Raw genomic sequence first — 27,480 nt, 5'->3', positions numbered from 1 at the left:
AGGTGAGTTGGTTATTAGCAACTTAGACTTGGGCTGGTAGGTTTGTGGTTTAAAAATAAAAGGTAGAACTCTCAAAAAGTATAAAACTTAGAAAAAAATATTTTTCCGTTGGTGTAGGTAGATGTATTTAAAAGATTTCTATCAAAATTGACACAGTATTTTCAATTTATATTCCATGATAATGAAGCATGTGAAGAATGACATGTAACAGTTCCATATATTTTAATAGTATCATAACTCTGTTTGGTGATAAAGGTTAAATTGTGTTAGAGAAATTGGTTATATATTTGCCTCTAAAGAAACATGGTGTAGTTCTCTGCATATTTATAGATTCCTTTGTTCCAGATCACATTTACTTTGCCATGATAGGTATTTAAGTGTTTGAAGTGACTTAGACTCCTGCCAGTGAACCTGGGGAGGGCCAGTATATTTGAGGGGTCAGGGCAAAGATGACTCCTAGTTTCCTAGTTTGGGTGGATAAAGGTGCTACAGTTGAATGTGAAGAGCCCATAGAGCATGGATTTGGGAAGATCAAGAGTTTAGCTCTGGCTCGGTGACCTGTGAGTGCCTGTGAGGACATCCAGATGGATTGTCAAGTGGCTGTTGGCTCTAATGATATAACCTGTAAAGTGGGATATGCCGTATAGTCCATGCTATTTCCTATGCTCTAGAGGGAACTCTGAGCCTGTATTATTGTTTCTAGGGAAGGGTAGATGTTCTCAACCAGGGGCCAGAAATGATGGGGTGGTGCTAACATTGCCCTACACTCAATTTCTGCAAAGAACAGATTGGCAGAACCTGTAGTTGGGTCCTAAGTGGGCCTATTTAGAAATGTTTTATAGGACATAGATGGATTATAATCCACTGAATGTAATCATCAGTTGTCTAAGCTTCCAAGTAGTTAAATTGCAGAAGAATTATTTTCTTGGGGTTCTTCACAAGACCTTCAGAGTCAAATCATGATTCTGCCACTTCCTGACTATGGATAAAAAAAGTTCAAGTCTCAACCACATTTTCCTAATGTGTAAAGTGAGGATAATAGTAATTTTTTGAAGTGTTGAGGGTTTTGTGAGGTAAGGTGTTTTAATAGGCTTAGCACTATGCCTGGCGTGTTGGAAGAAGTCAGTAAATAGCAGTTTTTATAATTAAGGTGTTTTCTGTGTTTGGGCCAGTGCTAGTTAAAAGAACTTGCTATGTTCCTCTATTATAGGAGAAAAACTCTTAAGGCTCGAGTCACTTATTAAAAGTAGTCAAGTAAAAAAAAAGTCAAGTAGAAGAATATTGGGCTGTGTTTGTGTATTCCACAATCTGGTCACAGTTTCTAATTTTGAAAAAATAAATTGATTTAAGAAAGAGGGCGACTTTCAGTAGTCTCTTGTGTCAGATTATGTTGATAACCAGGTGAAGAAAAAGTTAACCCAGGGGCTAGCCAGAGGACTCGTTAAAGAGATTGTGGTGGCAACTGAAGACAAATATCCAGGAAGGGAGGGATCTGTATCCTAAGTGTCTTGCTACTGAGACATATCAGATAAGAAAGACAAATCCTTCAGGATTCTGAAATGTGGAGAATCGAGGATTTATGACTTGGCAGCCAACTCCAATGCTGAGGTGGGGTTTAAGGACTGAGCATGTCCAGCTGGGGTGATGAAAGTATCCTAAAGCTGGATTGTGATCGTGGCTACACCACTATGTAAATTTATTAAAAATCATCAAAGTGTATCTTTACAAGAGGTGAGTTTTATGGTATGTAAATTATACTTCAATAAAAATGCTTAAAAGTGGTGACTAGCACACCAGTCACATTTGCCTTCCGGTTGTTTAAGGAGGGTAGAGGCATTAAATGCCACTGTAGATTCATTCATCTGTTCATTCACTCGTTAATTGACCCTCCGCTATTTCTGGCTGGCTGTGAGTCCGTCCATCTCTAAGCCATCCATCCAGTTGCCCTCGTGTGGAAAGCTTTGGTTGAAAGAAATGAATCAGATATAGACCCTGACTTAATGAAGTTGGAGTGATTGAAATTAGGATTTTTTGTTAAAAATACTTGGAATTACCTCACAGAAAATAGATATGGATATCTTGAGAATGAAAAGAAACCAAATTGTGGTCTGTTTGAATCTACACATGCAAAAAAGGAGATCTTCTTTATCCTTTGGATGTAGAATGCTTAGTTAGGAATTTGTTGCTTTGGGGAGGGCAGTGAAATAACCTAGTGAGGAGTAAAAATACAGATATTAATTTAATTAATAGAATTAAATGGGACAATGCATGTAAAACACTTGGCTGAGTGTCTGGCATATAGTATGTATTCAGTAAATGTTATTATTACATCTGTGCCAGATTATTTGGCATTCTCCAATGCACCCTTCTTCCTCACGGGTTGGAGTCCCATTCCTTTCAGTAGGATTTGTGCCTCATCCCTTCTCATGTTTCTACCTGTGATGAACCTGAAGTCAAGTTTTACATCACCTAGAAGTGCTTTCCCTTTCCCTGAAACACTGATTATTTATACTCTCCACCTCTCACTTAACATAGATTGCCTTGTATTTACACTACCCCTGTATTTGGTGTGTCTCCCCTTAGCTTGTAATTTTCCTTGTGGGCAGAGAACATGTCTCACACATCTTTATTTTCCTCCCAGAGGCTTGCATGGTGCCTTAGTCCACAGAAGTTAGATGCCCCATAAATATTGGTTATTCACACCTGCAGAAAGGCAAGTGGGCAGTTAATAAATACTGCTTGAAAGAAGGCCTGGATTAATTAATGAAACACATGCTTTTGGCACAGTGGTCAGGCTCAACCAAAGTAGATTTTTTTTTTTTTTAAGATTTTATTTATTTATTTGACAGAAATAGAGAGCGCACAAGTAGGCAGAGAGGCAGGGAGAGGGAGAAGCAGGCTCTCCGCTGAGCAGGGAGCCCGATGCGGGGCTCGATCCCAGGATCCTGGGATCATGACCTGAGCCGAAGGCAGCCGCTTAACCAACTGAGCCACCCAGGTGCCCCTCAACTAAAGTAGATTTGACATTAAGGTTGGTTTGTCCCACGGGCCCTTCACTGTCCTTGAAATACAATTTACCCAACTCCCTGCATTGTGAATTGACATGGCATATGCTTGATAGAGATGCACTGGGACATCAACATGGTTTGAGTGGCTTTTTTCCTGCCTGTCAAATGCATGTGGAAGGAAAAGGACAGTTGCAGTCTCCCGGAAAGAAAAAGAAGAAACAAAGAATACATGTCATAATGGATGCCCGTATGACCTTGAGTCAGGCTTCACAATGAAAGAAAACGTGACAACTTAATTACTGATCAATTCTGTCATGGGGAGGGAAGTCCAGGCACTTTCTCTGGCAATGAGAGTTGTGATGTCTAAAAATTGTCTCTTCGGTAGCAAAATCAAGTCTTTTTCTTTGTAATGGTTATTACAAGCCTTTAAAACCCTCCTGGAAGTGTTTTTGGGTGACAGAGTTTGCAGATTTCCAGCAAGTTAAGTTTTTGCTCTGATTTTGATTGGGGGAAGTTAACAGGTCACAAGTAGTGAGGCTGAATCTGATACTGTGCTCACCTATCACTATGGGTTCACTCTCTAATGTCCTGAGGAACAGCTAACCCCTTCACTTTTTAACCCCTAAGTTTTGCTATCTGAGAGGATGTATGATATGGTGAAAAGTACTTGGGCCTTGGAGTTCACCAGACCTAATTTAGAACCCTGTCATCTCTACTTACTAGCTAGATGTCAGTGAGTTTGAGCTTCTCCTTCCTTGTCTAGAAGTGGAGGAGAACTAAAGGAGTGTCAAAGGGGTATTTTAGGGAGAAAAGTAGTTATTCTGGGAGGAATGTCTGAGATTCAGAAAGTTGGGAAAATAAATGTTAAAAACGTGGTTTAAAAAGGATGCCCTGGTAAACCTATTCAAGGATGTTTCTTGCAGCATTGTGATTCAAAACCTGCAGGTCACCTCAGTGCCCATCTGTAGCGTAAGGGACAGATGGCGGAATATTCATGCTACAGAATATTATACAGCATTGATGAGTGAACTATAGCTGCAGGCATTATCAGGGATGAATAGAAAAAAAACACCATAGAGAATATGTAAAATAGGATTTCTTTCATGGGAAGTTCAAAACAGGCAAAAACTGAATGATCTCTTTAGAAATAAGTACCTATATCTGGCAAAACTATGAAAACATGCAAGGGAGTGATTAACACAAAATTCAGGATAGTTATTTTTGATGGCTGTGGGGGGGAATCTTTGAGGAAGTATCATTAAGGAGTACTGATAATATTCTGGTCATATTAGTTTTATATATTCACATAGATTCATTTTACACATTTTCTATGAATCATAGATTTTGTGGTAAGGCAATTATAAAAAGACTGGTTATGTCAGAAAGTGGTGGGAACGGGATTCAGGGTCAGCATGGATCAAAGCCTTCAGGATGGAACCTGCTTTGAGCATTAAGGAAAAACATCTCAAGCACTCGACAGTCCAGAGTTTCCCATTCCTCCTCTCCCATTCCCTTCCTAGCCCACCCTTGCACATTGCCAAGTTATGTGTTCATGCATGGTGCTGATAGACTGAAGATAATTCATGCTTTATGATTTGCAAGCCTTTTTTCTTATGTGAAATTTTATTCACTTCTTCTAGGTCATAACTTCTGTGCAGAAGGCCCTAAATGTGGTGAAAACTCAGAGTGTAAAAACTGGAATACAAAAGCTACCTGTGAGTGCAAGAATGGTTACATTTCTGTCCAGGGAGATTCTGCTGACTGTGAAGGTAAGTAAGCTATTTAATATAGTCATTTGTGAGTAGTGTATTCCTGGTAGACATGGTTGAAGGTTGAAAGCCATCACTTGGCTCTGGTCTCCTGGGAGCCTACAAGAAATTACATCAACTGTCTAGGGTGCGCTGTTCTCCTCGTGTCTCCAGGCTTCTCAGTAGCATGTGAAAGCAAGACCTTTGGAGGTTGTTCTGAAACACAGCAAAGCCACAAAAACAGTAGGGCTTTATCAGATCCCAAGTTCTGCTTTCACTGTAGTGAAGGATCCCTAGCAAAACCATAAAGACCTGATTTTCTGTTGTCTTCAGTAGATTATTCGTTCCTAATTTCAGCTAAATGTTACGTGGTGGATCCTCTTTTTGAATGATGCTTCAATCCTAGCTTGTATCTAACTGCCTTTTTCTTCACGTGCCAAGGTCAGAATTTTTTTTTTTTTCCAATTGGCTTTCTTAATGACTGATTCATGAGTTGCTAATTCACAGACTACTAAAAGTCACAGTGACAGATGGACTCATTGGCACTTGGATGGGTGCCATCACAGGGGTTATACTGGCTTCAAGCATCAGTGATCCCGTTTCCACTCTAGAGAGCAGGACAGCTCCCGTGTCTTACATGAGTGCCTCTTTCCGAGCTCAGTGCTCCTCCTGGCTGGTGGTGAGCCTTACACGTGCCTGCTCCTGTGTAGCGTCCTAGTATCTGAGCCCATCCATTGTCAGGTGCTCACTGGAGCTCTCCTCAGTTTAGGGAAGTTCTAATAGGCAAAGTGATGGGGAAGCTCTTTCTGTGTACTGGTTGGGCCCAGTCATTCCTATCATCTGCACAAACAATGTATTGATCCTTGATGCTCTCTTACTCCGACAAGTAGATGTCTGGAATGGGATGAACGCTGTAAAACCTTGATCACACTCTTCCAATTGGTTTGGTTCTCCAGCGGCTCAGGTATTCTCAACGTAAAGACAATTCATGATGATAATGGTAAATTTTTTTCCGTTCTGTTTTGTATCATTGATCCTTGCCTATTTTTTTTTTTTTTTTTTTTTTTTTTGGCTTTGACTAAAGAGCTCTTGAGTTGTTAAGAAAATGTGTCTAATCATCACTGGTGCTCCGTACTTGGGTGGCCTGGGGTTTTGATTTCTCCTAAAAAGACTTTCTTCACTACTTCTTTGTTTCTCATTAACAATACAGTATAACTAGTAGGTCTTTTCTCTTTCTCCTTTACATCTCCGCCCCCCCCCTTTGCTTACTTTTGTAGATTTGAACTTGATTAAAGAAACACGCCAGTTGGGAGGATGAAGTTGCCCTTTTGCTTATGAACCATTTTTCATCTATCCTTTAATATTCTGTTACTCATTTGTCAATTTTGAGGAAGAACACTATTAATTTAAGATTTATTTATCTTAGTGTGTGTGTGTGAACAGGGGGAGGGGCGGAGGGAGAGAGAATCTCAAGCAGACTCCCCCCTGAGCACAGAGCCCAATGAGGGGTATGATCCCACAACCCTGAGATTATGACCTGAGCTGAAATCAGGTCATATGCGGGGTGTCAGATGTGGGGTGCCTGGGTGGCTCAGTCATTAAGCATCTGCCTTTGGCTCAGGTCATGATCCCAGGCTCCTGGGATCGAGCCCCGCATCAGGCTCCCTGCTCAGCGGGAAGCCTGCTTCTCCATCTCCCACTCCCCCGTTTGTGTCCCTCTCTTGCTGCGTCTTTCTCTGTCAAATAAATAAATAAAATCTTAAAAAAAAAAAAAAGAGTCAGATGCTTAACTGACGGAGCCACCCGGGTGCCCCAGAATGCTATTAATTTCAGTACCTCACATTAATATCTGTTTTTTATATCTTAGGCTGTTTCTTATTTTTTTGTTAGAAAATATAATTTCAAAACTTTAAAGTATGAACATTCTCCTCTTCATTTACCATGGAAAGATCCTGCAAGCCAGGTAATGGTCTAAAATATTTACTCACTATTCCTTCTGGGGATAGATTATGAACAATTAAAAAATAAGAGAAGGAACCTCAAAACAATTTCATTCCTGGCTCACCTCCTGGCAGAACAAGTACACCCCCCATTCTTGACTCCCTTTAGCTGTTGAGACCTAGCTGAATCTGGGAGAAAATTGCTGGTGTGCAAGGTGTTTGGGACTCTGTTTCATTCCTCGTCAATGCCATTTTTTGTTGTTGTTGTTGTTTAAACAGAATCAACCCCATGAGAAGCCATTTGTGATAGTTAAGTCTTCCTTTTGTGTGTGAGGCCTTATTGATGATGTTGAGTGATTTTAGGTCCAAATCACTGTTTTCTGGGACATACTTCTTTTTAGCCTAGTGTATGACCCTGGTCTTGGGCCAGTGTGCATTGTGATGCCATCTTGGGTAATGGTGATGTGCTCAAGCTTCAGTCGTTTCTCTCTTATTGTGAGACTTTCTGCAAGTTCCAGCAGACTTGTGCATGGGTAGGAGGAGAGCAGCAAGAAGAAATGACCAAATGTTAGAGCCCATGTGTGGTATAAGAATAGAACTCATGAGTAAAGCAGGGGTTAAGTACTGGCCATCTAGTGGGAGTCACTGGGAGTGAATATCCTCTTTTAGAGAAAAATGCCCATCTCTCCTCTTATTCTGTCATCTTTAGCACATTGGACTTGGGGCTTATTTTCCTACGGTGGCTGATGACTGCCATAGCCCTAGGCATGGTGTCCTAACACCAGTGTCACAAGCGAGCAAGGAAGGAAGGGGAATGGGTTGAAGACCTTCTCTGTGTGAAGTTGTTTGTGTGTTTAAAGGCAGCTCTTCCTGGAAGGTTCCCTGTAACCTCCTGCCCCTGTCCCCATGCAGTAGGTTTCTGTGCTCATAGTTTACAGCCCCGGGTGACATCCTCTTCACCTCTAGACCAATTTTTTGGGAAAGGGGAATGAGATGACTGTAACTGGTTTGGGTTGTGTTCAATCCTTGGAGCTGGAGTAGGGGTTTGCCTTCCCTGAGACCAAGTGATCTTTGTCCTTTACCTGTACTACTCAGGATTGTGGCAGTGGGAAGGGGGAGTGGTTTTAGGTGGGGAAAAAGCTATGTTTACCCCATTCTTTGATGGTTAAATGCAGTTTATGGTCATTGCCCCAGCTCTGATGTCAGAATTATGCTCTGGGATGGTCTGATAGACAAGATTGGAGATCACCAAGTGCCCACCTGGGTACCAGGGACTCTCAGGCTGAGTACATTGTCTTACCATAGTGTAGAGAGAAGTAGATACTTATGAAGTGCTTCAGGCAAGTTATTTTTTACTCTGAGTATAAATGGAGTGAAAATGACCTATATTGTACAAACCACAATGAATGAGACTGCCTTGCAAATTAAAACAAAATATGACACACATTGTCCAGGCTATCTTGAAAAGCCTATTCAGGCTCTCAGTGGAAAAAGAAGCACAAAAGGCTTTCAATTTCCTTAACTTCCTAGGTTAGCAGCAGAGATATGGTGCATTAAAGACTCCTGTTCTGCAGAGATTGCCAGAGAAACCATCATAGAGAAGATATCGGAACTCTTAGTCAATCATTGGAAGATAATAAGACCTTTTGTCAGCTATGATATAATCACAGGACATCGTTTCATTTTGCTTCGTCCAACTCAGCACCAACATTCCCCATTTTGAAAGGAGTTTTAGTTGGATTTTGGTGTTTTATGAATCTGGTCTGCTGAGGCTTTTTATCTCTGCAATGGCATTTTCAATGCGTTGGTCTTAAATAGTTTCCGATACGTTGGCTGAAATTAGAGGCAGTGTCTGAGGAAAGTATAGCAATTGGGGGTCTACTCATGATCTTCTTGAATTTAGAGTCTGGATAAATAGTCTCATAAATTCTTTCTTGCTGTAGTTAAAAGTTATTTAGAAGAAGAACAGTATGGTGTCGTAGACATCATGCAATCTGCCAAGCATGGGAAGTACTACAGGTAGCATTAAGTGAGAATAATTTTTTTTTTTTTAAAGATTTTATTTATTTGAGAGCGAGAATGAGAGACAGCATGAGAGGGAGGAGGGTCAGAGGGAGAAGCAGACTCCCCGCCGAGCAGGGAGCCCGATGCGGGACTCGATCCCGGGACTCCAGGATCATGACCTGAGCCGAAGGCAGTCGCTTAACCAACTGAGCCACCCAGACGCCCCAAGTGAGAATAATTTTTACTTACAGACTGTTCTGGATTTTTTTTTTATTTTTAAAGATTATTTATTTATTTATTTATTTCAGAGAGAGAGAATGAGAGAGAGCACATAAGAGGGGGGAGGGGCAGAGAGAGAAGCAGACTCCCTGCCAAGCAGGGAGACGGATGCGGGACTCGATCCCGGGACTCCAGGATCATGACCTGAGCCGAAGGCAGTCGCTTAACCAACTGAGCCACCCAGGCGCCCTGTTCTGGATTTTTTAAACTCTTCTTCTGTATATTGTACTCTTGGAGACTTAGAGTAAATCTGTGAGGGAAGTGGCAGCATTGGCCACATCAACTTCATTTTACAAGTGCCAGACACTAATACTCAGAGAAATGAAGTCAAGATAATACTCAACTCCTTTCTACTCCCTACCCTCTCCACCCCCCGTCCTGTTCCAGTGTTGTATTTTTGTTCAAAATATTTGCTGCCTCCTTGATCCAATGAAATGTGGGTGGATGTTACCTGTATTTCAGGGTAGAAGCTCTTAAGACCTGTTCTAGGGGTCCACTTCATTCTCTTTTCTCTGCAACACAAAATTGGCAATATTCCAGAGCAGGGCTTCTCCTTTAGCTGGGGTTCCAGAATGAAGATGGCGTGCAGCAGTGGGACAACTGACAGGTGATGGATGTGTGGCATGCATGAGAAGTAATTGTCTAAATCACGGAAATGCTGGAGGGTGCAATTATCTGAGGGTGCGATTACCTTTGTGTAACTTTAGCCAAAGCCTACCATATCCCTTCCTGAATCAGTTGATACAAATTTTGTGGATTCGGAAGGATACCTCTAGCTCATTGTTCCTGACTGAAAGAATTTTTTTTTTAATAGACCAAGCATTGAAGATTATTAGAAAAAGTGCCATTTGAGTGGATCATTAATAGTCTGCTCTGGCCCTGCTGCCATGCGATAGACTTTTTGCAGACCACAAGTTGTAAATTGATACTTTTATGGCCAATTCCAACATGGGAAATTGGATTTCCCAATTATGATGATAATGAAACAAAGCATGTCAAAGACTTAGCAAATTGGTATTCACTAAACATTTAATGGATCACAATAGTTACCATTATTGTCATCATTAACCCTTATGATGATCTTTCTTGGAAGTTGAAGAATGTGTACTCCTGAGACCAGTATGTCGCAAAAGTGGGCTTCCATCATGAAATCTTTTGGGGAGAGTCCTTAGGTGGGAGGATCAGGTTTTATCAGTTCTGCCAAGACCATATTGTTGGCAATGGAGGCACCAAGTGTAATTTATAATGATAAAGTTTTTCTTTATTTGTAAAAACATGAGTGGAGCAGTATTCAAGGAAATGTTATGGAACAAAATAACCTGTATTGGTATGAATTTAATTTCATGTAACAAAACCCCTGAAATGTCTGAAACATAGCAGCTGTTAGCAAAGAGATTGATAACTTCTTTTGAATAACTGGATGTGACAAAGGGCTTGACCCTTTGAGAGTTAAGAGGGTGGGAAAGTGGCAGAAAAGTCAGAATTCAACCAGAAAGTGGTTTCAGAATAGCTAAGAGGGATAGCTATTTATTGGATGCAGAGGCTAGTATGTAGGCAATTCCATAGAAACAAGATCCTGTAAGCTCCTAAGAGAATGCATGGGAAAAGAGCTATTTGCTTAATTATACTTCTAACTATCCAAGGATTAATCAATCAGGTAACTCTTGTTGTTTTGATTTTTTTTTTTTAAATAAAATGCATGAGCCTCATGATACATGTAGCCCAATTTATACTTAAATCTCCTGAAGTCCTGCATTGGAAAGCACAGGGATCAAAAGCCTCTCTTGATTCTTCATGCTAATAGAATCTTAACTCTAAGCTCCAGCTCCCATTTATTTCCAGGGAGTCAGAATGCATGAAATAAGAATACCCTGGGGTATCCTTTTCTTTTTTTTTTTCTTCTTCCCTCCCATGTTACCTGTATGACCAATGGAGAGATCTTCTGGTCCCCAGTTATGTGTCAACCTCATGCCCCATGTCCCATCTTTCTAAGAGTGTGCTCCCCAGCCTTTGCTTTGCTCATACTAATCCACATGTCCCCTCCTTCCCGGCAGCAGATAGAGGTGAACCTTCTTCCAGCTCCTGACTTTGCCTCTGCTGCTTCATTCCCAAGGCTATGTTGCAAAAGCGTCTGTTTCTGCTCTCCACCCACTCGAACTCTTGCCTCTTCTTAACAACCCTCCCATTCCCCTGAACTATCTTCTTGGAATTGTTAGAAAAGAAAAAGCCCAAATCCAAATCCCGGTAATTGCATTTGGGTCAAACCACTGGGTTAATTGTTAAGCTCTGGGCTCAGGAAGGAGCCCCCGATGAACCAAATGGGGCAATGGTCAGGACTGAAGGTTAAAGGAGCATTGTTGTGTGTCTTTAAACCATGTTTCAAAAGATCATTTGTAAGGTACTGTTGGGAATTTTTAGTTACTGCTTTGTGATGAAAGTGTTGCAAGTGTTGATTAGGTTTCCAGGCTAGCATTACAGTAGCCTAGTTAACTCATCATGTAGCTGAACTGTTGTACATCAGAGCCCTCCTGAGTTTAGGGTCCTGAGAAGGGAGGACTATTCACTTGTCTCCCATTCACAAATTGTAGAATCCTCAATCCCATACTTCCCCTCACCCCCAATATCTGCTACATTAGGAAGTCTTGTTGGTGATCCCTCCAAAATGAATTCCAAGTTGACTCAGGTCTTGCTAGGACTCCAGACCAAGACTCCTTTATCTCTTGGCTAGTGATTGCAGTGGTGTCTTGCCTGCTGGAATCCATTCTCGAAACATTGATCAGATTGGGCTTTTTAAAATGTAAGTCCTATTATGCCACCCTTTTGTTTAAAATGGTCTAATGGGAGCACCTGGGTGGCTCGGTCGGTTAAGCGTCTGCCTTCAGCTCAGGTCGTGATCTCAGGGTCCTGGGATTAAGTCCCCCATCAGGCTCCGTGCTCAGCAGGAAGCCTGCTTCTCGCTCTCCCTCTACCTGCTGCTTCCCCTGCTTGTGCTCTCTCTGTCTCAAATAAAATAAAATAAAATGGTCTAATCACTCCCACTCCTCTTAGAATAATATCCCAGTTAGGTCCTATGTAAGGCTCTGTGTGAGCTGGAACCTGCCTACTACCCTGTCTTCAACTCCTACCACTCTTTCCTCTGCCCAGTCTCCCATCAAACCATAGTTCTTTGTGCTCCTCAGATAGGCTTGTGCAATAAAATAGTTCTTAGCCTGGGCTACCCTTCACCCACATCTTTGCAAATCTGCTTTCTAGTCGTCAAGTTGTAGCTCAGATGTTACCACTTAAGAACGGTCTTTCCTAACCACTCTCACTAAATGAGCTCTGCTACTACCCTTAGCTACTCTCTGTAACATTTTCTTCATAGCACTGACTCTCTAAAATTGTGCTGTTTTCCCTCTTAAAGTTTGGTGATCTTTTTTCCTTAGAATATAAGCTGTGTGATGGCAGCAATTTTATTTTATTCACTGTATCTCTAGAGCCTGGAAAAGTGCATAGTATGCTGAAGACACAGAAAAATATTTTTTTAACTTATGAATGAATGGAAATCTCCAGCTGATTCTTGCCTTTCCACATCTGACACTGCTTCCTTTCTTGAATCCGATTTGTTGTCTTAGTGTTGCTTCAGGGCTGCTTTTGAAAGTGCAAAGTCTGTTCCTTTTGCTAACACCCAGTTTCTGTAACCTTGAAATGCTGCCTGCTTGAGTCCATGTAAGGAAGACTCTGTGACAAGAGAATCAGTTTTTAAAATAATTTTGATTCCTTGATAGCAAAAAACCAAACAATCCAATTAAAAAATGAGCGGAGGATCTGAATAGATGTTTTTTCAAAGAAGACCTCCATGTGCCAACAGGGATGTTTAACATCACTAATCATCATGGAAATGCAAATCAAAACCATGAGTTATCCCCTCATGACCCACAGAAGGGCTGGTCTCAAAAAGACAGCTGGTGGCAAGTGTTGGTGAGGATGTGGCAAAAAGGGTACTCTTGTGCGCGATTGGTGAGAATGTAAATTGGTATAGCCACTATGGAAAACAGTATGGAGGTTCTTCAAAAAATTAAAAAGAGAACTATCGTATGATCCAGGAATTTCACTTCTGGGTATTGGAAGAAAATGAAAACACTAATTTGGAAAGATAAACGCACCCCGCTGTTCATTGCAGCATTGTTTATAATAGCCCAGGTATGTAAACAAAAGTGTCCACTGATGGGATGAATGGGTAGGGAAAATGTGTGTGTATTATATATGATTCTATTATATATATATGTGTGTGTTCAGCCATGAAAAAGAAGTCTTGCCATTTGTGACAACATGGAGGGACCTTGAGGGCATTACACCAAGTGAAATAAGTCAGAGATGATGTATCATCTCGTTTATAGGTGGAATCTAAAAAACAAAACCAAGCTCATAAGCACAGATTGGTGTTGCCAGAGTTGGGGGGGGGCAAAGGGGTGAAGGGGGTCAAAAGATAGAAACTTCCAGTTATAAAAGAAGTCATGGGGATGTAATGTAAAACATGGTACCTGTAGTTAATTATACCGTATTGCATATTTGAAAGTTGCTAAAAGAACTGGTCTTAGAAGTCCTCATCACACACACAAGAAAAAAAAATTGTAGCTATAGTGATGGATGTTTATACCTCTTGTGATCATTGTGCAGTGTACATAAATATCAGATCATGCTGTATAACTGAAACTAATACAATGTTATATGTCAATTATATCTCAATAAAATTTTAAAATTTACAGAAAAAAATTTAGTGGCTTGACCCAATAGAAGCTTTCATTTCCATTCGTATGGATATTCAAGTGGATGTTCCTGGTTAGCAGGTGGCTTTCCTCTAACTTGCAATTCAGGAACCCAGGCTCTTGTCCTCTTTGGCTGCACCATGTGTAATATGTGGTTTCCAAAGTTGACATGGAAGGAGAAAAGGGAGTAGAAGGCGATAAATGGGAGGTTTTTATAGGGCCAGGGGGGCACATTCCACTGGCCAGAATTTAGCACTAGCTATATCTAACTGCAAGAGAGGCTTGTAAATGTTGCCTAGCTCTGTGCCCAGGAGGACAAAGAATCTGTTTTTGGTGAATAGTTTTCTACTCTTGCCACAGATACCAAATGAAAAAATTCCTCCCCCTGCCCCCACTAATTTTATGCTTTTTACTTTTCGTTTATTGCCTGTGTCCCATCCAAATGGACTTCTGGCTTCAACTTGCTCACTTGGAAACTTGGTAGGATTTAAGTAAACTGTCTCTTATACATTCTTGTTTGTATTTTCTCCAGGCTTCTCTGTGGCTTCCATTGTATCACCTCATCTGGATTTGTTGTGTCCCCAGCATACCCTATATGCCAAAGTGACCCATCTCCTCTTCCTTCCATAGAACATTCACAGCCTCTCATGTGCTAGAATTTTGAGTTTTATGCTGGAAGGAAAGCAGTTCATGGAACAAGCTTATACACATTTGTAAGAGATTGATATCCACATAATGTTCCCAGAGGTAAATGTGTTCTTTAAAGAGGATGCTTGTTAATTAAGAAAATCCCCAAACTGTTAAATTTCAAGTAGCATAGCAAAAGAAAGTGAAAAATTAAAGCAGTGTGAATGTGGAAGAGAGCGCACTGAGGCATGGGGACCGAACAGATTGTCCTGCCTGGGAGTTTGCCTTGGTCGTCAGCTATCCTTAAATATTTCTCCTTTCTAGCATTTTTCCTGCCTCTGTTTTTTTGTTTTTTTTGTTTTTTTTTTTGTTTTTTTTTCCTTGACTACTCTCAGGGCAGTGATGTAGTGAAAGAATATTGAACTAAGGATAAGGAGATCTTGACTGATCCTGGCTCTACCACTTACCAGTTGGGTGACCTTGGAAAGTCACCCAATTCCTCTCTGTCTTGATTTTTTTTTCTCATGGTCCAAATAGGACTTGAAACAAGGCTTTACACATAGTACCATTTGGTTGTGAAGATTAAATGAGACATTGAATGTGAAAGCATTTTGTGAAGGCTAAAGCAATATAACTCACTACTATAACATTATTTATGGTAATTGTGATTTTATAATTATATATTATATAATTATCACAGTAACAAATATTTTCATCATTGGCAGTAATTGGACTAGAAATTGGTATTTAGCTATTCAGGGTTGAGATGCATACACATGTACACATATACTGGATATGTATCAAACTGTGATGGTTAATTCTATATGTCCTCTTGACTAGGCTAAGGGATACCCAGATTGCCGGTAAAACATTGTTCCTGTATGTGTTGGTGAGGGTGTTTCTGGAAGAGATGAACATTTGATTCGGTAGACTGAGGAGAGATCCGCCTTCACCAATGTGGGCGGGAATCCTTCAACCCATTGAGGATCTTAATGGAACAAAAAAGCAAAGGAAGGCTAAATTCTTTCTTGGTCTTCTTGAGGTAGGACTTCCATCTTTTTCTGCATTGGGACATTGCAGCTCCGGGTTCTCAGGCTTTCAGATTCTGGGACTTTCACCAGCAGCTTCCTGGTCTTTAGGCCTTTGGACTTGGACTGAGTTATACTATCTACTTTCCTGGTTGTCCATTTTTCGGATAGTAGATTTTTGGCCTCCATAATGGTATGAACCACTACCTATGATAAATTTCTTCTTTATATATCTATATACATCGTATTGGTTCATTTTCTCTGGAGAATTTTGACTATACATTTACCAGTGTGTATACTGAGCTCTTGTTTTACGTTGAACCCTCTGCTAGTCATTGTGGAATTTATAGAAGTGAGGCTATCTGCAGTGTTGTAGGTGAATGGCATCTGCTAGAATTAATGCAGTATGAAGTCTTGAACATTGTATAGAGTGGCCCTACTAAGGGCATAGAGAAGACTCAGACCTAGAATCTTGTCTCATTCTTTCCACAAACATAAATTAAGCACAACAAATTACTGTGGCTGAGTCCTGTGTTGGGTTCTGGGAATTCAAAGATGATTACATCAAAGTTCCTTTCCTCAAGGAGCTCATAGTTTAAAGGAGAAGGGAGCCTTGTAATCAGATAGTCAAAATACAACAGGATTTTTTCCATTCTGGGATTTGAATTGTATACTAGTGAGAGCAATGCATTCTACCAATGGGAATCTGCACAGGCTGCCCAGAGGAGGGGGCGTTTGGGTGGAGTCCAGTTTTCAGAGGGAAGTGTGAGGGAAGGGATCCCCAGCAGAGGGATTAACATATATAAAAGTACAAAGTGAAAAGCTTAGCATGGCGGGAATGTAAGGAATTTGGTAGGAGATGAGAACAGAGATTTGGCTGATGGTCAGATGGTAAAGAGCATGGTAGACTTGCTAAGGAGGTTCAGTTTTATCCTGTAGGCCGGTGTGCGTCCATATGGGATGCAGCCATCACAACAGGTGGAAAACTGGATCCATTGGGATATGGGAAAGACATTGGAACTTTACTTTCATCTTACTCTAATTTTCATTTTGGTGTAAGTTTTATAATGTACGATGTATTAGTATATATTGTACTTATTAAAGAAATATTTTCATAAAAAAGGTATGTGCCCCCAAATCGTTACCTATGTGGATGCATGATCAAAACTAGACATCACTAGTAAAGGCTATAGAATAGCCAGTGGAGAGTCTCGGGTTGCATGACATTGCCGGGGATCGGCATGTTAGGAAAGTCATGCTCATAGCCACATAGAGAGACAACATTGTGGAGATGCTGGAGTCAGCGAGCCAGATTAGGCAGCATTGCTGAAATAATTGGTATCTTCACTAGTTCTCAAGCTTGGCTGCATTGGATACTGAGGAGATAAATCATCACTGAAATAATCAAGATGTGTTTGTTCAGGTTTGCTTGGTGCCTTTCCCCAAATCACTGCAGACGTGTTATATCGGATTCTTGACCATGGCTTACTTCTGAAGGCTCTGATGCCTGGCATTTTCCTGGATGAATCTTTTTTACTCTGCTCTTCGGAGAATTGGTCAGAGGGGCTGGGTGGTACCCAGATATCAAGCCTGTGAGGGTGGCCCTCTGTTATTTTCCAATGACGTACTTCTACTTTAAGAAATCACCCAGACATCTTTTGGCTCTCTGTGCAGTATTTTAGGGTTTTAAGTGTCTTCTTGAAAGACCTTATTCATACATTTTATGTAGAGTACTTAGCATTTTTATGTAGCAAAAAGAAGAGAAAAAGTCCCTGTTCATTTTTCAGGGACAAGTCCTAGGTAGAGTTTTAAATGGAAATAGAAATTGAGTAGATTTAAACTTTTTTGGTTATTAAAAAAATACCCCTTGAGTTATCTCCAAGATGCTTAATGTCTGGATAGGATTGAGAAAAATTCAACTCAGGAAGCTTTCATTGTGTCCTTGCTATTGTGACTGGCCTAGTGCCTGTTGTGGCTTCTGTTTCTTGATGAAATTTGTCTGAGCAAACAAGAATTGTACACTCCAAATAATGAGGGGAAAATAGCAGAGAGATAGTGGAAAGACCTGGCTTAGATTTGGTGCACCTGGGTTAGAAATTCTGGCTCTACCATTTTGTGAACATCGATCACTCTCCCTTTCCCCTTTGTAAAATCAGTGTCTCATACTTAATAGTGTCTTTTAAGAATTGATAGAAGAACTCAAAGGAGTAAAAAAGGCTAAGACAGGATCTAGTACAAAATAGGATTTTAATAAATGCTCAGACATAAGTCTTATGATATATGGCTCAGGATGTATGTCAGTGAGTAGGGAGTAAGGAGAGGGCTAATTCCTAGAATTAGGGTGAAAGATGCCATCAGAGGGATCTTGAAAGATTGGGCCAACAGTGACTATGAAGGATGATGAATATGTGATGGGGAAGTGTGGGGTGCTATGGAGACTCGATGGGGAGACCATGGGATGTGATGGCGTTTGCAGAACTCTGGGAGGAATGAGTAGGAGATCATTGCAACAGTTGAGAACAGAACAGTCTCTCTCAAGGCCTGGAGGTGCCAGAGAGCAAGGGAAAGTTTAATTTGTCTGGAATCCAGGTGGGAGATCGAGAGAAGGGAGTGCAGAGTTGGGGGCCTTGTAGACTTGACAAAGTTTGGATTCTACTCTAACAGCTATGGGAAAGTTGTTGAAGGGTTTAGGAAAGATGCAATAAGATCTGATCGGTATCTCTGGAAAATCATTTGGCTGCAGTGGACACCAGAATGTAAAGCAGAAATTCCAGTGGTCAGTGTGTGGCAGTAATTTAGGCCAGAGGAGTGGTGGAAGTGTAGGTGGGAAGAAGGCGGGAGGTGAAATCAGGAGGATCGGTTGGTTGATTGCATGTGAGGGGCAGATTGGATATTACATGAAAAGTGAATTTAGAATCAGTTCTCTGGCTATTTTATTTATACCACATCAAACTCTAATGGCTGGGCTTCCTCCTCTGGGTTCTGATACCACTTTGTTCAAACCTTTGTTAAAGTATTCATCACACAGGATTTTACTTTTTAAACGTATTTTCTAGGTTAAGAGCTACCCAAAGGTCAGGGCTGTGTCTGATTCATCTTTGTATGCTCAAGATGCAGCCTAGGCTTGGAACTTAGGAAGAAGAATACGGGGAATACATTCTGAATCAGTGAGTAAACCGAGGTAGGATTCAATGAATGAACTTGAGTGCTCTACAGCTTCTTTCCACTAAGACATTTAGCATTGCATAGAGAGATCTTGTTTCTTTTCCAAGTGGAGAAAACCACCTTGAAATGTCTTCCAGTTGTGGCTTGCACATCTTTATAAGAACCTTCCCCTCCTTTTGGTATCTAAAGCCCAGTCTTAGCTACTTGTTTCTAAGGAGTGGCTGTAGAGATTCATGGACTTCTTCCCATTCATTTCTGGATTTTTATTTTCTTGTGGTTGAATTTTATCTTTCGATACTGACACCTGGCTTCTCAAAGCTCTAGTGGGAACTTTTCTGAGCCCTGTTGAAGAAATTAGATGTATCAGATAGATGATAGTTTATCTGCCGATGCTTGTAGCACTGTGAAACTCACGTTTGTGTTGGATAAAGTAATAAGTGTATTTGTTTAGGGTTGGGAGAAAAGAATGGATACGAGCATTCCCTTTATAAGCACCAGAATGTACACTTAAGAGGGCTTGGATTGTGGCTCCTTGTGTTCACTGTTCTATCTCTAGCACCTTGTACAGGGCCGGGTAGTGTGCTGAGCAGGTCTTTATACTTCTTTAATCCTATCTTTTCTTGGTCAATAAAAAAATCTAATGTTGACATAGCTAGTAAATGACAGCCTGGATTTAACCTCAAGTCCTCCTGACACAAAAAGGAATTCAAAATCCTATGCGGTGATGCAGGGAAAAATAACTGTAGTGGATTCCTGTTATACATTTTTATTTGCCAAGATACATCTGACTAGGTGTCCATTTCTTCCAGTTTTAGTCTGTGGCAAATTTCTTACAAATAATATTTTCTCTGAATGTTTGTTTTTCTGACCCACCAGCTCAGTATTTTACAGTAGGCAGGGTAAACACAGTATTCTTTCTCAATTGCAGATAAATTTTGATAAATAGCAATTCTCAGGATCCCTGGGAATCTTTAGTTAGCTCTCCCTTCCTTGGGGCTACTCTTCTGGGAATTCCAAGGAGACTGGGCACTTTCTCTCACATTGAGGCTTTAATATCTCCTGTTGCTCTGGAGTGTAGGTTGTTAAAGGGAATCTGCTTAATGTGAAGTTTGAAATTCTTAAATTTTTTAAAACGTAAGTGGTTTTAGGACTTTCTACGTACTTGGTATCTCAATCTATTTTCAAAAAGTGGATTTTTCCCCAAATCCACTTGGACAAATTGCAGTTCATTTATAGTGAATCATTTCTCACTGATGCTATTCCCATAGGTGATAAAAAAAAATAGGACTTTTAGGGTTCTTGGACACATCTAAGTGTATTACTATCCTTCGTGCCCATTCCAGTGATAGCTTGACCTCCCGTGAAGACAGAACTGAAATCTGTCACTTAGTGTGTGATTAGTTCTGGTATAGATGCAAACATAACATAATAAAATAAAAGTTAAGGGGCGCCTGGGTGGCTCAGTCGGTTGGGCGTCTGCCTTTGGCTCAGGTCATGATCCCAGGGTGCTGGGATTGAGCCCCGCATCGGGCTCCTTGCTCTGCGGGAGGCCTGCTTCTCCCTCTCCCTCTGCTGTTCCCCTGCTTGTGTTCCCTCTCTCTCTCTCTCTATCAAATAAATAAATAAAATCTTAAAAAAAAAAAAATAAAAGTTAAAAAAAAAAAGTAGATTTTCCTTAGCATGTGTGTGTATCTCTATTATCTATGTATCCGATATACGTATAGTGTTCAAGTTGGGTTTTTCATTTGCAAACATAATTTATAATACATTTTAGTATAGACAATGTCCATTAAACATAGTAGCCTGACCAAATTATCTACTGAGTCAAAAGCAGGCCATTTGATATATATACATCCTCACCAGTTAATCCTTGGTGATGGAGTATTGAACCCCTCTTGTTGAAAATCTGGAGGGATGACTTAAATGCTTCAGTTGTATTTAATGTGGCATTCTTAAGTTCATCACACCTGTCCTAAGTAGGAAGAGAAAAAGGATTTCTTACTCAAATATATGTTTAGAACATATTGTATACCAGATAGCAAAATTGCATATGATGGTCTTGAAAAGTCCTTATGTAGCAGTGTTTAAGTATCTGTTCACTTAGTTAAGATGATTCCACGTTCAGTTAACACATGAAACCTACGCCACAAAACCAGTGTCTTGTGGAACACCTTGTGGAAGGTGGTCCTTCGCGTGTTTACTACGGTATTATCGGCTCTAATGATATTTATAGGTGAAATTCCTAGAAATCTCTGGATAGTTACCTTACAAATGTAAGGGTTTTCTAACAGGACTATAATGAGTTGTAAAAATTTAGGGAACTCAATTTAATGCAAACTCTACAAAATCGGCTTATCTTTCATAATTTGCCTGACCTCTGCATTATAAATTTAATTTTTGTGAATAATTCAGAAGAGGGTAGTGTATCATGTTTTTCCTCCTTTGTTAAAGTTTGGGTGTGATGACCCTGAAGATGTGACCCTTAAGCCTGTATGTACGTTGTAGTTTATAAAGGGCTTTCAAATATATTATTTCCTCAATCTCCTGTGAACTCCAATAAAATATGGATTCTCATTCTTAGAATATTTTATAGAACAGGAAACAAACCTCCAGAGAGGTGAAGTGGCATGCCCAGGATCCACAGGCAGCTATTGAATCCAGTTAAATTAAATCTTAATCCAAGTTTATGGCTCTTTTCATGTTGTCCCCTCGTAAAACATACTCACATTGTTTACTGAAAGCTTGAAGTACACAAGATGCTTGTATTAGCATGGAGCCCAGGCTCCAAAAGGTCAGGCATTTCTGTTCGATTCCTTCATTGTGGAGCTCCTAACAGCGAGCCTCACTCAGCACATAGCAGCTGCTGGATAAATTCTTGCTGAGTGCGTAAATGGGTGAATGGACCCTCGGAAGGAGTACCTGCTGCTACTGAATACATTTTATATGTTTCTGTGTTAAGTACTTGACATGCTATTTCATCTTTTTCATATTATGCCCTAATAAAAATTCAAATATTTTCATTTTACAGATGAGGCACCAAGGCTAGGAGAAGTCAAGGAGCTTGCCTGAGGTTACTTGGCTAGTTAAGTATTGCAGTAAGGTCTCTGTGATTGCATAATCCTAGTTCTCTGCTCTGCAGGAGGGAATGGAGGCTCAGATGTTGGACTTAAACCTGTATCTTCTTATACCTCCTCTGGCTGTTTCTGTACCAAACCACATCATTTCTCTAGATCTAATTCAGCCTTAGGGTGGACAGATGATGAGAGTACCCCTATTCAGTGACAATCAGTGTGCTAAGCATTTTGTAGGGGGTGTTTCCTTTCACTCTCCCAACTGTACAAACTAAGAACTATTATTCTCATATCCCCATAAAGAAGGTAATTGATTAGCCCAAGGTTACACTGTTAATGGATGGTATGCCCACAGCCCTAATCTCAGATATATTTGTATCCAAAAAAAAAAAAAGAACAAAAATGGAGAGCAGGTTTCCAAGCAAATTAATAAATGTAGTGAGTTTTGTTTTAATGTTGTCTGTTTCTACTTTCTTTCCTTGTAGTGGGTCCTGGGAGCATAATTTGGACATCGTGGATAGGGAACCATTTGGGAACACTTGTCTCACGATCCTAGGCTACGGCAGCTGAGGAATAAGTCCCCTATTGTAGATTCAGGCCTGTTTCCTAGATCCCTTTCGAGTTTCTCTCTGTGGAGGACTTCCTGAATACTCCACCTAGACCTGTCTGCCTTCCCACTCTACTCTCCTTCTTCCTCCCCCAAGACCCAGGAGTCCTCTGCCTCATCTTCCTCCCTAGATTACCCTGCACAATCAGCTACTCCCACTTTGCTGTCTGCTCCATTCCCTTTCACTTTTTAATCCTGCCAGTCCCCTGATTTTCTAATTATTAGCAGCATTAGTGATGCTTAGTGTGTGATCAGACACATTGTTCATAATAGCCACAGATAGTTCCAGTTCAAAAAGAATGAATGGGATTTAGTGCCCCTCCCTTCCCCCACCAGTGTATTTACTGGGAAAAGACAAAGGATTTTAATTAAAGGATTAATTGGAAACCTCTTAGGTGCACTTCATTTCTGGTTGACGCAACAAGTTCTTCTCTTGAAAGGTCAATGAGTTTTTCCATAATTTTAGCTGCTCTGCAAAAGGAACTGTAAATCTTTGTTTATTTGCTTTATAAATCTCCCTTCAGCTCATTTAGTATTGGGCCGAACATAATAAATCTGTGGCTTTCTTTTAGAAAAACAAACCATGTTACCATAAAAGGAAACACTGTTACTAAAAGTGTAAGAAACTACTAAAAGTACCAACTTTTCCTGATGTGAAGACTGTGTGTGTGTGTGTGTGTGTGTGTGTGTTTTGTGTTAGAAAAAAAATCCCACCGCTGGGCCTGCTTGTATTACCTTCTTTGTAAATAGCGTATTTTATAATGTTTCCCAAAGGAATGAAATACTTGTTGCTTTGAAATTATATCTGCTTTAAACCAGGCACCTTAAAGTTGTAAGTAATGTAAACACAGTGAATCTGATTAATGATGTGCTCAGAGAAGGGTTTCTTCTGGTTAATTGGGCTTTTTGATTATGTGAGGAGAATGTCTTACAACCCCTTGTGTGCCCCTTTATTGAAGAATCCAGCTTGAATTCCTGAACCCATTTTCTGGCTTTAGAGTACACATGGACATGTTCATTGTAGAATTTCTGTTTGGTTGAGGATGCTTGATTGTAGACACTCACAAGGCCACCAGGCTAACGTGGGCATTAATTCTCAGTCTCTTATTCATAATCCTAGGTGTGTGTACTTGAGGACACAGCTTTGGAGGATATCTGCCCTATTTATCATTTGGGATTTTCTTCCTGAAGTAGCACACAGGAAGAATGGGAACTTCTTAAAGTCAGAGGTGGTTTTTTTCATGGTTGCATCTCCAGCACCTAGTACTTACTCTTCATGGCACCTTGGTTAGAAAGTGTTTTTCTGAATACCCAATGATTTCAAATGGAAGTATTTGAATCACTGAGTTTTAAAATGTTTTGGAGAGTTGATTTCCCTCCCTTTCTTTCCCTGCATTTCTGAAGCGCTTGTTTTTGTGTACTCTGCCAGGTCCTATAAGCCTCAGATGAAAGGAGATTCCCTATTCCCTTTTATATGGCAGACATTGCATTTGAGTGATTTTACATATGTCATCTTATTTCATGGTCTTATTATGCTATGGAATAGATCCTACAATTCTCATTTAAAAATGAGGATCTAAATCCCAGCAGGGTTAGGGCTGGGAGGTGATCTTTAGGTCAGCCCATTGCATACCTCTTCTTTTATCCTGTGTGTGTGTGTGTGTGTGTGTGTGTTTCCTGAGGGGGGGAGAGGATGGGAGAGCGAGGCAGAGAGAATCTTTTTTTTTTTTTTTTAAAGATTTTATTTATTAGAGAGAGAGTGAGAGTGCACGAGAGGGGGTAGGATCAGAGGGAGAAGCAGACTCCCCACTGAGCAGGGAGTCTGATGCGGGACTCGATCCTGGGACTCCAGGATCATGACCTGAGCTGAAGGCAGTTGCTTAACCAACTGAGCCACCCAGGCGCCCAGCAGAGAGAATCTTAAGCAAGGTTCATGTCCAACACATGAGCCCAATGTGGGGCTCAGTCTCACAACTCTGAGATCATGACCTGAGCCAAAATCAAGAGTGGGATGCTTAACCGACTGAGCCACTTGGGCGCTCCTATTGTCTTGGTTCCTGAATGCCTGAGCAGCAAAATCTCCTGGGAAGTTCTGTAAAGATTGTTGTTTCCTAGGACCCTTTGCTGATCCAGAGTCAGAGTGAAATCTTTAGAGACCTTAGCCACCGAGAAGTTTGTGATGTATGTCTCCCCCAGGTAATTTAGTATTTTTGAAAATAAAACGATAAAATAAGCATAAAGAGGCCCTATGAAATTCTTAACTTTTCTTAGGATAATAGCTTAAGAACCTTGAGAATATTATGTGTCAATTTATCTTCAAATTTATTTCTCTCTCCTTCCCCTTTTGCATTTCTGATGCCCTACCAGATAGCCTGACTATTGGATGACTGGAATTCTCAGATCTTGGGAGTCCGAGCTGCAACAATGGAGAGGTTTGCCAGATATTTCTGGATCTATCCCCTTTGTAGGTACTAAATGTTTGTCAGGGGACTGGTAGTTCTAGCCAAGGAGTTATAAGCGGAAGTGATGTGTGTTGCTTCCAAGCCACAATATTTAATCGTTGGGTAAGAACCTTTACAGTTTCTTTCCTTTTGGCAGTAGCAGCCAGCAATCCCAGATAAGGGCTGTTTTGCGAACCTAGGTTCCTGAGGATTACAGTGATCTGGGACCTCTGCTGACTTGCTGTGGACGAGTGGCAGGAATTAAATTTAGTTATTTAAGCTACTGAGATACTGGGGTCATTTGTTGTTGGAGCAAAACCTGGATAGTTATATGTGGCTAGGTAGGATTTTATGGAGCGTATAGGGAGGCAAAAGGAGGCCAGACAGAAGGAAAGGCATCTATATTTTGAAACTTACCAAATTCTTTTTTTTTTTTCCCATTTCAGAAGTGATTTTAAAGGAGTGTATAGAAGTAGAGAAAAGAATTTCAATAGGGACTATGAATTGCTTATCTGTGGGTATCTCTGTTATCTTCAAGGCAAACGGGTATGACAGAAAACAGGCTGCTGAGTAAGGCATGATGTGATGTTAAAATACTGTTGAGTTTATTATACCTAGAATGTGAATTATACATATGTGAGTGGTAGAAGATAAGCAATTTAAGTTTTTAACTATGGTATTGACAGTGCCTAGTGGGTGCATCTTGTCTTTGGATGGCACAGTGCCATGTTAGGCCTGCTATCTTAATTTTATGAATAGTTTGTAAGAATCATTAAGCCTTTGACAAAATTAAGTCTACAACACTCGCCTTGGCCCTGTCCTTATTTTTCACTTCTGGTTTCCCTTATAGCAATAATCAGAGAGAATATAGATGTGTGATAGATTCAGAGTTGCCAGCTAGAAAATTTCCTTCTAAGAAACCCATGAAATGAGGAACGTGTGGTGATGTAGAAGTGTGGTGATTGTACTGATTAGTTTTTTTTGATACTCAAGTGGCAGAACTCCAAGCTCAAAATGGTGTAAGCAGAGAAAATTTATGAACTAAAATAACTGAAAATTCAAAAGTAACCTTCAGGTGAGGCTGGATCCAGGGCACAAACAATGTCACCAGGACTCTATCTCTGGGTTTTGTTTTTATTCACAGGCAGATCTATTCCACTGCTCCTACCAGCTTCAAGCTTGTCTTTCCAAGGGATCCCACTCATTTTTGCAACGAAGAATTGGGTCTCACTAGTCTGGTATGGGTCCGATATTTGGCCCTGAACCACTTATGGTGTCCAAGAAGCTATAACATCCTGATTATCCAGTCCTGGGGCATAGTCCCATGCCTGGAACAGCAGGGATCACCTCCACTTAGTCATGTGGGCTGAGAGCAATGATTGTTGCTCAAAGGAAGCTCAGGGTGTTTTATCAGAAGAAGTGCAAGGATAGATTCTTGGGAGGAAAAGACAATACCTGTCCTCTGATGTTTTTCAATTTTGTAGATGAGGAAACTGTAAAAATGATAGGGTTGATAATGATTATGTGGTATAAGCGCTGAATGGAGATTTAGGAGAACTAGATTTAAATCTCCCTTTACTGCTATCTGACCCTGTGATCCAATCTCCAGGTGCCTTAGTTGACTGGGTGGAATGATACTCTGAGCAAGATGCTGTTATGAGATAACAGGATATTACCAATGACTTGACCAAGGTCATATGGTCACTAGGGGCAGAACTGGAAGTGGAGTCTGTCTCCCAGAATGAAAGCCAGAATTTTGGGGCACCTGGCTGACTCACTCAGTGGAGCATGCAACTCTTGATCTCGGGGTTGGGGGTTTGAATTCTACATTGGGTATAGAGATGACTTAAAAAAAAATAAAGTCTTGGGGCGCCTGGGTGGCTCAGTTGGTTAAGCGACTGCCTTCGGCTCAGGTCATGATCCTGGAGTCCTGGGATCGAGTCCCGCATCGGGCTCCCTGCTCGGCGGGGAGTCTGCTTCTCCCTCTGACTCTCCCCACCCCCTCATGTTCTCTCTATCTCATTCTCTCTCGCAAATAAATAAAAAAAATAAAAAACAAAAAATAAAGTCTTAAAAAACCAGAATTTTAATAAAAGTCATGAAAGTGCTCTGGAAGATTTAAGAAATATGCCAGTGTGATTTTCTATTTTTAAAAAAGTTATTTGTGTGTGGAATTTTGGTTAGTCAAATTATTTTAAAGAGCAGAGCTTACTACTTACAGGATTTCTATGATTAATCATTTAGAATCTCTTAAGTGAAAAAAAAAAACAATTTACTTTGTTTTGGTAAATATTTTTCAGGCAAAACCTGTAGAGAAGGTCAGGTCTAACTGTTATTTTAAGACACGATCTTGATTTTCATTGTTTTTAGCAGAATGTGTTGGGAAGAGAACAAACTTGGGCATCAAAAAGACTTGGGCTCCAGTTCTGGTTTGGCTCTTGTTAAGCTTTGTGACTGTGGGCAAGTTGTTGAGCCTCTGCGAGTCTGTAGGTATTCATCCTTCGTGGTTTTTAAAATTACTGCCCTCCGTTGCATTCTGCCCTTTTCAGTTCTCACCCGAAATGCACCTTCTGAAGAAACATGCTGCTGTGACCTGACACTTGGAATTCTTGCTCCCTCTTGACTCATGTTTCTTTACCCAGCCATTCAGTGATGGAGCTCCCCAAGGCTTGCTCCTAGATGTTGTCTGCCTTCACTCCCTACTTGCTTCCCCTCCGCCTCATCTGTGTCAGTGCTTTGTTTGTTTAGCTCTGATGAATGAATGACTAACACCTTTACATTGGACCCCCAGCCGAGATCTCGGTCTAAACTTTA

The 27,480-nt window shown here is 40.7% G+C and overlaps 1 protein-coding gene across 2 annotated transcripts in view; it reads left to right on the top strand.

Moving 5' to 3' along the window:
* NELL1 (neural EGFL like 1) overlaps positions 1-27,480 on the top strand; it is an 808,674-nt gene that overhangs the window by 206,800 nt on the left and 574,394 nt on the right. For both annotated transcript variants that reach the window (XM_045894008.2, XM_054512010.2), the window contains exon 12: positions 4,649-4,777. In XM_045894008.2, coding sequence (XP_045749964.1) covers positions 4,649-4,777 — 129 coding nt within the window. The remainder of the gene's footprint in view (positions 1-4,648; positions 4,778-27,480) is intronic.

The sequence above is a fragment of the Mirounga angustirostris genome, unplaced genomic scaffold, assembly GCF_029215605.1.
Source record: "Mirounga angustirostris isolate CCGP_5_RB_7025 unplaced genomic scaffold, mMirAng1.0.hap1 SCAF_13, whole genome shotgun sequence".
NCBI classification, from domain to species: domain Eukaryota; kingdom Metazoa; phylum Chordata; class Mammalia; order Carnivora; family Phocidae; genus Mirounga; species Mirounga angustirostris.
The sequence above is the reverse complement of the archived record's forward strand: the minus strand, read 5'-3'. Positions and strand labels throughout refer to the sequence as shown.